Here is a 12500-nt window from a genome sequence, read left to right as displayed (position 1 = left end):
AGGCAATAATAATAAAGAAATAAGAAGAACATTTTTGAAATTTTTAAAATGCAATAAAAAATATAATTTGGTAATAAATAAAAAAAATGTGTCGTACACACCTAAGATGTTTGTATATATTTATATATGTATTTATTTATTTTTGCATATTGCTTATTGCCATTTTTGATGTGTCACTTTGGGATCCAAAGCAACTAATTTGGGGTCTTTTATTTTGAAGCACTGTGACTTCCCAGCTCATGTTTCTTTCTGCTCTTGTTTTGTTGCTTCCTCATCAACGTGATTTATCTTGTGTTTTTTGTTGTGGCGTCGTCGTCCTCCGGCACTTTGGTCCCGTTCTCCACCACAACGAGCAACTCCTCCAGCGCTCCACCTTTCATCCACCTTTCATCCTCCTTTCATCACTAATGGAAAGGAGTATTGATTTCCTTAGTTTGCACCGGAAGGAAAAGAGGTTCCATCCTGAGGAGAACCTCAGCAGGACAGACCCCCCCCCAGCCCACACCTCCCCCCAGTCCCCCCAGTCCCCCCAGTCCCCCCTCCATTCTGTTGCAGTATAATGTGTTTTTTTGTATCGTCCCACCCAAACAAACAAACCCTAGCTACGTCAGTGGCTCCACCGACGCTGCCTCGTTGTAAATCAGTATTTGAAAGTGTCGACAGCTCCGCTCGCTCCATGAAGCTGTAGAAGCCGCTCTGGGTCTCAGTGAAACTGGAGGAATTCAGTGAAGAAAAACCCAGATTCACCTCAAAGTCAACACTGAGTGGGGAGTAAATAATTCAGAGTTTGATCCTCACGCTGCAGCAACAGCATGAGGAAGGTTTTTTATTTGCTTTTTTTCTATATTATGATTCTTATTACACATTGATTGTCTTCATCTAAAGCACTTTCATCTGCGTCCAGATGTGATCGCTCTGAGCTCGGCTCTGGGGAAGGAGGATTCCTCCGCCCGCAAATCCTCCACCAACACCACCACCAAAGAAGAGCATAGAGGGGTGAAGCCTCGCCACGGGGCCCATGGCAACGACTCCCTGAACCGCCCCGATGCCCGGGGGCGTGTCCTGGTGAACGTGGGACACCCCACGGAGGAGGGGGACGTCTTCCTGTCCCCGCAGCTCGCCCGCACCGTCAAACCGCACCAGGTAGAACGACGCCCAAGCTGATTCAAGGCCTCCACCCAGTGCACGGTGTAAGGAGAGACGTGGGTGGGGGCCCCCATCCCTAAAATGTGTGTTCACGGCCCCCGACACTAACTTTTAGAATTGGTTGGCAACCAGGCATCAGCATTTGGTTGCCAAGAGTGACAAAATGGCTCGCATGCTGCTTGACAACAAGGCAACCAGACCGCACAGGGTGGTTGACAATGGCCAAAATCTGGTTGCCCGGGGCAACTGGGCAAACCGGGCCGCCATTATTGTTGTGTTGCGGTTGGTGAGGATCGGGCCCCCTTTCTTTTTTTCCATCGTGTTAATTTTTATTTGACACCTTTAGAGCCCCAAAAAGGTACTCATCTACGTCAACATCCGCCATGCACGCTTTGAGTTGATTGTGACCAGTAGGTGGCGCTGGGTCAAACTGTAATGCCCACTTCACCACATTTGTAAAGAAACGTTGATATTTCGGACCAGGATTGGATGCGTTCCATGAGTGAACAGTCTTATATGTTAGTTTTCAGCTCAAAAAGCACACTTGGCGCCATCTTGGTTGTGATCATCACAGTATCTTTCGTCTGTTTCCCCCTCATCCCCCTCTCTCTCCCTCCACCCCCCTCCCTCAGATCGGTGGGATCCGCTTCCTGTACGACAACGTGGTGGAGTCCCTGCAGCGCATGGCCTCCACCTCGGGGTTCGGCTGCATCCTGGCTCACAGCATGGGGCTCGGAAAGACGCTGCAGGTCGTCTCCTTCATCGACGTCCTGCTCAGACACACCGCCGCACGCACCGTGCTCGCCATCCTGCCCGTGAGTGGGATGGATGGATGGATGGAGGGATAGACTGATGGATGGAGGGATAGACTGATGGATGGGTGGATGGATGGATGGAGGGAGATAGACAGATGATGGATGGATGGAGGGATGGACAGATGGATGGATATAGTAGTGGTGATGCTGTGGTGTGACTCTCAACCTTTGCCTTCACCTCCACCCTCCAGGTGAACACGCTACAGAACTGGCTGTCGGAGTTCAACATGTGGGTGCCGGCCCCCGAGGCCCTGCCCCCCGGGGCCGACCCGGCCCTGGTGGCGCCCCGCACCTTCAAGGTCCACATCCTCAACGACGAGCACAAGTGAGCGTCCCGAAAGGCAGGGTCCAACATGGCCGCCATGCTGGGCCGTACTTGATCTCATCCAGTTGGCGTTGACCTTTCAGCGCCATTTTGACCCCATGTCACGGTCACAACAAAGATGAATAGTTTTCATCTTCCAGTTTTTGGTTTGGTAACTTCCCGCCCTCTCTTCTCCCCCCTGCAGGACCACAGCCACCCGGGCTCGGGTGGTGGAGGACTGGTCCCGGGAGGGCGGGGTCCTGCTGATGGGCTACGAGATGTACCGGCTGCTGTCGCTGAAGAAGAGCTTGGTGGGCGGCAGGAAGAGGAAGAGCAAGAAGAGCGTCGACCTGGACGCCGAGGACCGACAGCAAGAGCTGCTCAAAGGTCAGTGGGACGCCATCTTGGATTCACCAGGACGCCATCTTGGATTCACCAGGACGCCATCTTGGATTCACCAGGACGCCATCTTGGATTCACCAGGACGCCATCTTGGATTCACTGCCGAGGCAGGAAGTCGGTGGCGAACAAGACCAGAACCATCCATGTTTACATTTTATATGTTTAGATATTTGGTTTCTACTAAATATTTTATTTTGGTATTGTTATTATTATTATTATTATTATTATTATTATTATTATCATTGTGGTTGTTGTTGTTGTTGTTGTTGTTGGTGTTGGTGTCGTTGTTATTATTATTATTTATTATCATTGTTATTATTATTATTATTATTATTATTATTATTATTATTATTTATCATTGTTATTATTATTTTTTTTTTATTATTATTATTTATTATCATTGTTATTATTATTATTATTATTATTATTATTATTATTAGCCCTTCTAAGATTATAGAACACAACGGATAATTTATACACCAGATGCCAAAAAATATTGAAAATCATTTAATCAGATAGATGGGTAGATGGATAGATAGATACTGTAGATAGATAGATAGATAGATAGATAGATAGATAGATAGATAGATAGATAGATAGATAGACAGACAGATAGATAGACAGATAGATAGACAGATAGATAGATAGATAGATAGATAGATAGATGGACTGACAGATAGATATATATATATATAGTTCAAGTTCAAGTTCAAGAGATTATTTGTCACATACATATACATACGGTCATACATATATGCAGTGAAATGTCATGACACCAGATGGATAGACGGACAGACAGACGATCATTTTTAATTGCTTTTTTAATTGAATATCTATTTCAAGACGTTCAAACAGCAGAACACTCACAATAACTGGAACAATTCCTCTTTTCTCATTTCTGAGTTTAAAATCTGACGTGGAAACCCCAATGAAAGACTCAAGTTTGAGGTCTTCCTGTGTAACCCGGGTCGTACCAACCCTCCCCCCAGGCATCGAGCGTGCGTTGGCGCGGCCCGGACCCGACGTGGTGATCTGCGACGAGGGCCACCGCATCAAGAACTGCCACGCCAGCACCTCGCAGGCGCTGAAGAGCATCCGCACCCGGCGCCGCGTGGTGCTGACCGGCTACCCGCTGCAGAACAACCTGGTGGAGTACTGGTGCATGGTGGACTTTGTACGGCCAGACTTCCTGGGTATGCAGCTTTTCAGCGTCTGGGATCCCAATCTGAGATCAATATTTTTATTGATTACATCTGATTTAGTGTCTTCACTCAGATGGCAGTGAAACTAGGACACGGGCAGGCAGTGTTGGACATTCTCTAGCGGTGGTCATTGAGCAATGAAATTTAACAATTGATCATTTTGCTGTGGAGCCCATGAAGTCTCTCATGGACCCCTGGAGGGTCCTTGAACCCAATGTTGAGAACCACTGGAACAGAAAAGCAGATTGTTTATATTTTATTTTATGTAGATCTGAAAAATACTTGTTCATTTGTTTCCTGACCTCAAATAATGGCAATTTTGGAAAATGTTCTCATGTGGCCAATTTATTTCATATTCTATTACTGTATATACTGTATATTCCATGTGGATAAAAAAGTACTTTCCTGATTTAAATACTTACTTATTTATCGTATTTGCAGGTTCTCGTCAGGAGTTCAGCAACATGTTTGAGCGTCCCATACTGAACGGGCAGTGTGTGGACAGCACGCCCCAGGACGTCCAGCTCATGAGGTTCAGGAGCCACGTGCTGCACAGTCTGCTGGAGGGCTTCGTCCAGAGGTCAGCATCAGCACCTCAACCTGAACCACATTCTTTAGTATTATTATTTACTATTATTATAGACAGACAGACAGACAGACAGACAGATAGATGATTAACCAATAGATTAATTCTAAACTGATAAATTGAATTATTGATAGGGAACAATAGATTAATAGATAGACATATACTGTAAATAAATGATTGATTGGTAAATACATGACCTAAAATAAAAGGTTGAAATTTATAACCTCTTGAGCCTCCTGAATTTTTATTTTTTTTTATTATTTTTGAACTGAATTGACCCCGGGACCCCCGCTGCGTTCCAGGCGGGGCCATGACGTGCTGAAGGACCAGCTTCCCTCCAAGGAGGAGCATGTGATCCTGGTGCGCCTGTCCCCCCTGCAGAGGGCGCTCTACACCCAGTTCATGAGGCGCTTCCGGGAGGCGGGCACCACGGGCTGGCTCAGCCTCAACCCGCTGAAGGCTTTCTGCGTCTGCTGCAAGGTGAGGTCACATCCGCCCGGCGTCACGTTTCATGCACCTTATTTATTGCCGCACCGTTCAAAACGCGCCTGTCGGTGCAAAACACCGGGGAGATGCAGTCTTTCTCATTTACATTTACATTTATATTTACATTTAGTCATTTATCAGACGCTTTTATCCAAAGCTACTTACAAGGGAGAATAACATTCAAGCTACATTGTGACAGAGACATTAGTGTAACAATAAATACTGCTAAGTAGTGCTAAGTACTTGTAAGTTAGGAGAGGAGGTACTCACTGAAGAGCTGGGTCTTCAAGTTCTTCTTAAAGACAGAGAGGGGGGTCCCTGCTCTGGTCATTTCTGGCAGCTCGTTCCACCAACGTGGAACTACAAATGAGAATAACCTGGATTGCTGTGGTTGTACGGCCGGCAGAGCCAGGCCACGCTCATTTGATGAGCGCAGCATCCGGGGGGTAACATGTACTTTTACAAGAGCATTTAAGTAGGTGGGAGCATTCCCAACCATCATTCTGTAGGCCAGCAGGAGAGACTTGAACTTGATGGTAACCAGTGGAGCTCAATGAGCAGCGGAGTGACATGTGCCCTCTTTGGCTGGTTGAACACCAGTCGCGCCGCCGCATTCTGTATCATCTGCAGTGGCTTCACCGCACAGGCCTCAAGCCTGTTAAGAGAGCGTTGCAGTAGTCGAGACGGGACATCACCAAGGTTTGTAGCAGCAGTTGAGTGGCATATTGGGTCAGGTACGGCCTGACTTTTCGGATGTTGAATAGTGCGAAGCGGCAGGACCGGGAGACGGCGGCAACATTGTCCGAGAATGTCAGTTGGTCATCAATAATGACACCTAGATTCCTTGCAGCCTTGGTAGGAACAAGAGATAGAGAGTCAATTTTAATATCAATGTTGTTAAAAATACCTTGTTTGGCTGGGAAGACCAGCAGTTTTCGCCAGGTTTAGTTGAAGATGATAATCCTTCATCGATGTGGATATGTCAGCGAGACAATCCGAGATCCGCATCTAGACAGTGGGGTCGTCAGGCAGGAAGGACAGTTAGAGTTGAGTATCATCCGCATAGCAGTGATATGAAAAGTCATGCGAGCGGATGATGGGGCCCAGTGAGGTGGTGTATATGGCAAAGAGGAGGGGTCCCAGCACCAAGCCTTGGGGCACCCCTGTGGTGAGGTTGTGAGGCAGAGACAGCTGGCCTCGCCATGTCACACTGAAAGAGCGCCCAGTGAGGTAAGATTCAAACCAGGAAAGTGCGCTGCCAGAGATGCCCACACTTGAGAGTATGGACAGGAGTATGCAATGATTGACAGTGTCAAAAGCAGCTGATAAGTCTAGCAGAATGAGAACCGAGGATTTGGCAGCAGCTCTAGCAGTTTTTAAGGCCTCTGTCACAGACAACAGGGCTGTTTCGGTGGAGTGACCACTTTTGAAGCCAGATTGAAGTGTATCAAGAAGGTTGTTTTTTGACAGGTATTCTGTAACCTGTCTAGAGACTGCCCTCTCTATGGTTTTGGAAAGGAATGGGAGGAGTGAGACCGGCCGATAGTTTTCTACTTGAGTGGGATCGAGTGAGGGTTTTTTGAGCAGTGGTGCGACCCGAGCCGCTTTGAAAGCAGAGGGGAAAGTGCCGGAAGTTAGGGAAGAATTAATCATATTTGTGATTGCCGGGGTGACAGTCGGTGATATGGCTTGAAGGAGGTTAGATGGGATCGGATCTAGCGGACAGGTAGTAGGACGGCTACATGTTATTAGTTTAGATACCTCACTTTCAGCCAGGGGGGTGAAACCAGGAAACGATGAGCCTAGGGCTGGAGAAGACAGGTTGTGAGTAAGTTGTTCAGTGAATTGGCTGCTGATGGCTGCCACTTTGTTAGTAAAAAATGGGGATGGTAGCTCAGGCGGTAGAGCTGGTGGTCTAGTGATCTAAAGGTTGCTGGTTCGATCCCAGGCTCCTCCTGCTAGCATGCTGTAGTGTCCTTGAGCAAGACACTTAACCCCTAATTGCTCCTGATGGCTGCGTCCGTCGGTGTTTGAACAATTGTAAGTCGCTTTGGATAAAAGCGTCTGCTAAATGACTAAATGTAAATGTAATGTAAAAAAAGGAGGCAAGGCAGTCAGCAGTGAGGTTAGTAGCTGAGGGAGGTGGTGGAGGGTAAAGCAGAGACTTGAAGGTGGAGAATAACTTACATGTGTCTGTGGCACCGTTGATCCTATCGTTGAAGAAGGCCTTCTTAGCAGCAGTGATGCTGGAAGAGAAGGAGGACAGCAGTGTCTGGTAGCTTGCAAGATCTTCAATTGTTTTGGATTTGTGCCTTTTCCTCTCGGCTGCTCTGAGGTCATTGCGCGTTGTCCGGAGGGTGTCAGTCAGCCAAGGGTGCGACTGGGTTGATCGAGCAGGTCTGGTGGATAGTGGACACAGGCTATCCAGACATGAGCTCAAGGTGGAGCAGAGAGAGTCAGTGGCATCATTAACCTGCAGAGAGGAGAAAGTGACGGGAGGCGGAAGAGGAGAGCACAGAGGAGAAGTGGGAGACTGGTTGCGGAGATTGCGGCGGATGGTTACCATGGGTGGGGATGTAGGGGGCTGTTTTGGTAGCTGGACATTGAAGTGGATGAAGAAGTGGTGGAAGTGGAGAGATGATGAGGGGTGACCCTTAGGTTGTCCGTGGTGCAGCTCCGAGCAAGAATGAGATCAAGCTCTTTGCCAGCCTTGTGAGTCGGTGGAGTCGGGACCTGTCTTAGGTCGAATGAGCGAACCAAAGACAGGAAGTCAGCCGAGCTCGCACTGTCCAAGTGGATGTTCATGTCTCAGAGGACGAGCATGGGACACTCGTTCTCAGGGATTGATGACAGCAGGGTGTCAAGCTCATGTAGGAAGTCACCTAGTTGTCCTGGTGGACGGTAGATGACGACCACATAGGCTTTCACCGGCGCAGTCACCAAGACGGCGTGATATTCAAAGGAGACACAGTTGTTTAAAGGCAGCAGTGGATTAAATTTCCATGTGTTGGAAATTAGCAGGCCAGTCCCACCACCACGGCCAGATGGTCTGGATGTGTGGGAGAATGTGTAGTTTGTGGAGAGTGCAGCCGGGGTTGCGCTATCTTCCGGTTTAATCCACGTTTATTCATATAACACGTGTATGATATCCAAATTGCACCAAATTTGAAACTGCACGTCCTTGGGTTGTGGACAGACAGACAGACAGACAGACAGACAGACAGACAGACAGATAGACATTCCTTCCTTTATCGTGAGATAACAAAGTCAGACTGCTGTGGCATCATGTTGATGAATGCAGATTGTGGATTTGTCCCCCATTACTGAGCTCCTGATGGAGTAAAGTTGAAAAGGGTGGAACCTTTGACTCCATCAGGGGGGAGTATGAAACAGGGATAAACGCAAGCTTTTCCTCTAGACAGTGCATTCATTCAGTGCCCAACAACCGCCTCATTGACCGGCAGGCGCCAATTTATATTTGCTACCCAACGGCCAAATTTCAAACATTGATCCAGATGTTTGAGATGCCGCCGGTGGAATGTCCCCACAAAATATATGATTTAAAGCAGCAGCGCCACACATCCCTCCAAGAAGCTTCTCATCTGAGCTCGACGCTGTGTCTCATAAGCATCATCCAGAAAGACCTCCTTGCTCAGGGTGTTTTCCTGACTATAACTGTCCTCAGCACTCTGTAGCGGATCGCTCGCCCACAATGTTTTCGTAACAATCCGGAGAAAAACCCAGAACCCTCCCATTCCAGACTGGAAACCAGCGTGATGTAGTGATTGGTTCCAGGTTCGATTGGTTTCTCCACCCTCCACACTGCATCCTGACAACGGGACCTCAGCGCAAGTAACTGGGAACAAGTTCAGCGCAGGTCCACAATCTGCATTGAGTATAAATCCACATTTCAGTCAGAGCAACATGGTGCCACGCCCCGGAGTGTGGCACCATGTTGCTGGTTGGGACAGTTGGGGTCGTTCTTGGGGTGTGACGTAGTTTTTCCGTGAGATAAAATGAACGTCAACCGAGGAGCCATGGTCTCCTTTTTATATCCCTGCAGATTTGGAACCACCCTGACGTCCTGTACGAGGCTCTGCAGAAGGAGAACCTGGCCAACGAGCAGGACCTGGACCTGGAGGACATCGCCACGTCCACCGGCCCGGGCGCCCGCTGCCAGAACCCCCGCCCGGGCCCCCGACCCCACCCCAACCCCGCCCACCAGAGGACCAAGCCCCCGGAGAACAGCGACCCCATCGGAGGGCTCAGCCTGAACCAGCTGCAGGAGAAGGCCAACCAGGTCATCACCTACGAATGGGTACGTCTGAAATACTACATACAAAGTTTTTATTTTCTACATTTATTTCTGAGTTTATATAAGAACGATATCAGAATTATAATCTCTTCTTTCAGCTCAGTACATTTTCATACATTAGGAATTTGTCGCCTTAAAAATTGATGCCTTCCCCTCGACAATTGCCAAAAACACTATAATGTCTGCAAACATAAAACAAAATTGCCAAATGTGGAAATAATTGCCAAAAGTATTACAAAAACAACCAAATATACAGAGTGTACCAAAACTATTTCCCTGACATGAATAAATAGGTTGCCATCAGTAATAGTATCATTTCCACCTGCTACGTCGCTTTATTTCATCTTCTTTCTTTTTATCTGGAGGGAACTTTTCTATTTTTACCTCTTGAAAATAAACATTGTTGCTTAGCGACATGAGGCCACGTTCTGCTCTGGGTTTCCTGTCTTTGTTGCCTGGCGGCCATGTTTTATCTCACTCTGTAATGATGTTTTGGGAGCAGCGAGGACCACATCCAGACTGGGACACCTGACCGCAGTGAAACGGCTGGAGGGGCCTGAACGGCAAACAGGATGTTTACAGCGGGGCCCTCCACCTGGAAGGAACCGGGGGCCACGGGCCTGCCGCTCTGGTCCCGGGCCCCCGGGGTCACGTTGAACATCGAGGGAAAAATCAAGTGTCCTGTGATGTTTTGTTGTTTCCTTAATAAAACGTCTGTTAGAAGCAGACCGTTATAGAAACGTGTTCTGTTCATTGAGGACCATTGTTTGGATTCATTGAATCATTTCATAATCAATTATAAAGATGGAGCGGGCCACGTTTATTTGTATGGCGGGCCGCATGTGGGCCCCGGGCCGGTAGTTTGACACCCCTGCTTTACAGACTAGGTTGTAGATAAAGTGTGGAGGACGTCAGCGGAGGTTCCATCTCACTGCTACTGAAAGTGACAACCTGCTTTAGCAGCGGCAGCTCGGGGGAGGTGGAGGATCCTCTGTTTTTCTGAAGACGATTGTCTGATCCAACCTCCGTCACCTTCTTCACCTGGTTTGCTGCTCAGGCCCGGGAGGTGATGTGCGCCTACGAGCCGGGCGTCCTGGAGAACTCCGCCAAGATGGTGCTGCTCTTTCACCTGGTGGAGGAGAGCGTCCGCAGGGGCGACAAGCTGCTCGTCTTCAGGTGGGGAAATGACAAAAACGGGCGGAGGTTTAAAGGAGACGTGGGCCTCTCCCTGCGCCACAGTGCGCTTCGATGGGGCAAACGTTTGCAGGAGGCCTGGGCAGGACAGGACGCCGTGTCTTCATCCTGTCTCACTCTCTGCTGCAGCCAGAGTCTGTCCACGCTGACCGTCATCGAGCAGTTTCTGGCCAAACGACCCGTCCCCCCGTCGCCCAAATCCTCCGGCTCCGACAGAAACAACCAGAACTGGATTCGGAACCGCAACTACTACCGTGAGCGGCTTGGTCCAAAATACATCAAAATACTAAATATATTTATGTATAACATACAAATTAGATTCAGTTTGATGGAAGTAACCAGTGAAGGGTCCTAAATCACTGTGTGTGTGTGTGTGTGTGTGTGTGTGCAGGGCTGGATGGCAGCACCACGGCTTCAGAGAGGGAGCGTCTGATCAACCAGTTCAACGACCCGTCTAACACCTCAGCCTGGGTCTTCCTGCTGTCCACCAGGTCCAGAATCAGAATCAGAATCAGAAATACTTTAATAATCCCAGGGGGAAATTACTTTACCTTACCTTGTGCAGGTACATAGGTTACCTGCACACGTGCACAAGCCTGGTCGCCTGGTCGCCTGGAGGCCTTGTCGCCTGGAAGCCTGGTCGCCTGGTCGCCTGGTCGCCCGGTCGGCCGGTCGCCTGGAAGCCTGGTCGCCTGGTCGCCTGGAAGCCTGGTCGCCTGGTCGCCTGGTCGCCCGGTCAGCCGGTCGCCTGGAAGCCTGGTCGTCTGGAAGCCTGGTCGCCCGGTCGCCTGGAAGCCTGGTCACCTGGTCGCTTGGTCGCCCGGTCGCCTGGAAGCCTGGTCACATGGTCGCCCGGTCGGCCGGTCGCCTGGAAGCCTGGTTGCCCGGTCGCCCGGTCGCCTGGAAGCCTGGTCGCCTGGTCGCCCGGTCGGCCGGTCGCCTGGAAGCCTGGTCGCCTGGGAGCCTGGTTGCCCGGTCGCCCGGTCGCCTGGAAGCCTGGTCACCTGGTCGCCCGGTCGCCCGGTCGCCCGGTCACGTGGTCGCCTGGTCGCCCGGTCGGCCGGTCGCCTGGTCGCCTGGAAGCCCGGTCGGCCGGTCGCCTGGAAGCCTGGTCACCTGGTCGCATGGTCGCCCGGTCGCCTGGAAGCCTGGTCACCGGGTCGCCCGGTCGCCTGGAAGCCTGGTCACCTGGTCGCCCGGTCGCCCGGTCGCCCGGTCACATGGTCGCCTGGTCGCCCGGTCTGCCGGTCGCCTGGAAGCCCGGTCGCCCGGTCGCCTGGAAGCCTGGTCACCTGGTCGCATGGTCGCCCGGTCGCCTGGAAGCCTGGTCACCGGGTCGCCCGGTCGCCTGGAAGCCTGGTCACCTGGTCGCCCGGTCGCCCGGTCGCATGGTCGCCTGGTCGCCCGGTCTGCCGGTCGCCTGGAAGCCTGGTCGCCTGGAAGCCCGGTCGCCTGGAAGCCTGGTCACCTGGTCGCCCGGTCGCCCGGTCGCCAGGAAGCCTGGTCGCCTGGTCGCCTGGTCGCCTGGAAGCCTGGTCGCCTGGTCGCCTGGTCGCCCGGAAGCCTGGTTGCCTGGAGGCCTGGTCGCCTGGAAGCCTTGTCGCCTTGTCGCCTGGAAGCTTTGTCGCCTTGTCGCCTGGTCGCCCGGTCGCCCGGAAGCCTGGTCGCCTGGGGGCCTGGTCGCCCGGAAGCCTTGTCGCCTGGAAGCCTGGTCGCCTGGTCGCCCGGTCGCCCGGTTGCTGGTCGCCTGGAGGTCTTGTCGCCTGGAAGCCTTGTCGCCTGGTCGCCTGGTCGCCTGGAAGATTGGTCGCCTGGTCGCCCGGTCGCCCGGTCGCCCGGTCGCCCAGCTGCTGGTCGCCTGGAAGCCTGGTCGCCCGGTCGCCTGGAAGCCTGGTCGCCCAGTCGCCTGGAAGCCTGGTCGCCTGGTCGCCCGGTCGGCCGGTCGCCTGGAAGCCTGGTCGCCTGGTCGCCTGGAAGCCTGGTCGCCTGGTCGCCTGGTCGGCCGGTCGCCTGGAAGCCTGGTCGCCTGGTCGCCTGGAAGCCTGGTCGC

The 12500-nt window shown here is 51.3% G+C and overlaps 1 protein-coding gene across 1 annotated transcript in view; it reads left to right on the top strand.

Moving 5' to 3' along the window:
* The window catches only part of LOC307240636 (helicase ARIP4-like), a 40724-nt gene that overhangs the window by 20346 nt on the left and 7878 nt on the right, over positions 1-12500 (top strand). The window contains exons 5-15 of the mRNA XM_080014474.1: positions 905-1143; positions 1779-1961; positions 2153-2286; positions 2471-2652; positions 3657-3860; positions 4311-4449; positions 4758-4935; positions 9005-9259; positions 10314-10432; positions 10580-10704; positions 10842-10941. Of these exons, the coding sequence (XP_079870600.1) occupies positions 905-1143; positions 1779-1961; positions 2153-2286; positions 2471-2652; positions 3657-3860; positions 4311-4449; positions 4758-4935; positions 9005-9259; positions 10314-10432; positions 10580-10704; positions 10842-10941 (1858 nt within the window). The remainder of the gene's footprint in view (positions 1-904; positions 1144-1778; positions 1962-2152; positions 2287-2470; positions 2653-3656; positions 3861-4310; positions 4450-4757; positions 4936-9004; positions 9260-10313; positions 10433-10579; positions 10705-10841; positions 10942-12500) is intronic.

This window comes from Zeus faber, assembly GCF_960531495.2.
Source record: "Zeus faber genome assembly, chromosome: 15".
NCBI classification, from domain to species: Eukaryota; Metazoa; Chordata; class Actinopteri; order Zeiformes; family Zeidae; genus Zeus; species Zeus faber.
This window is presented reverse-complemented; position numbering and strand designations above follow the sequence as displayed.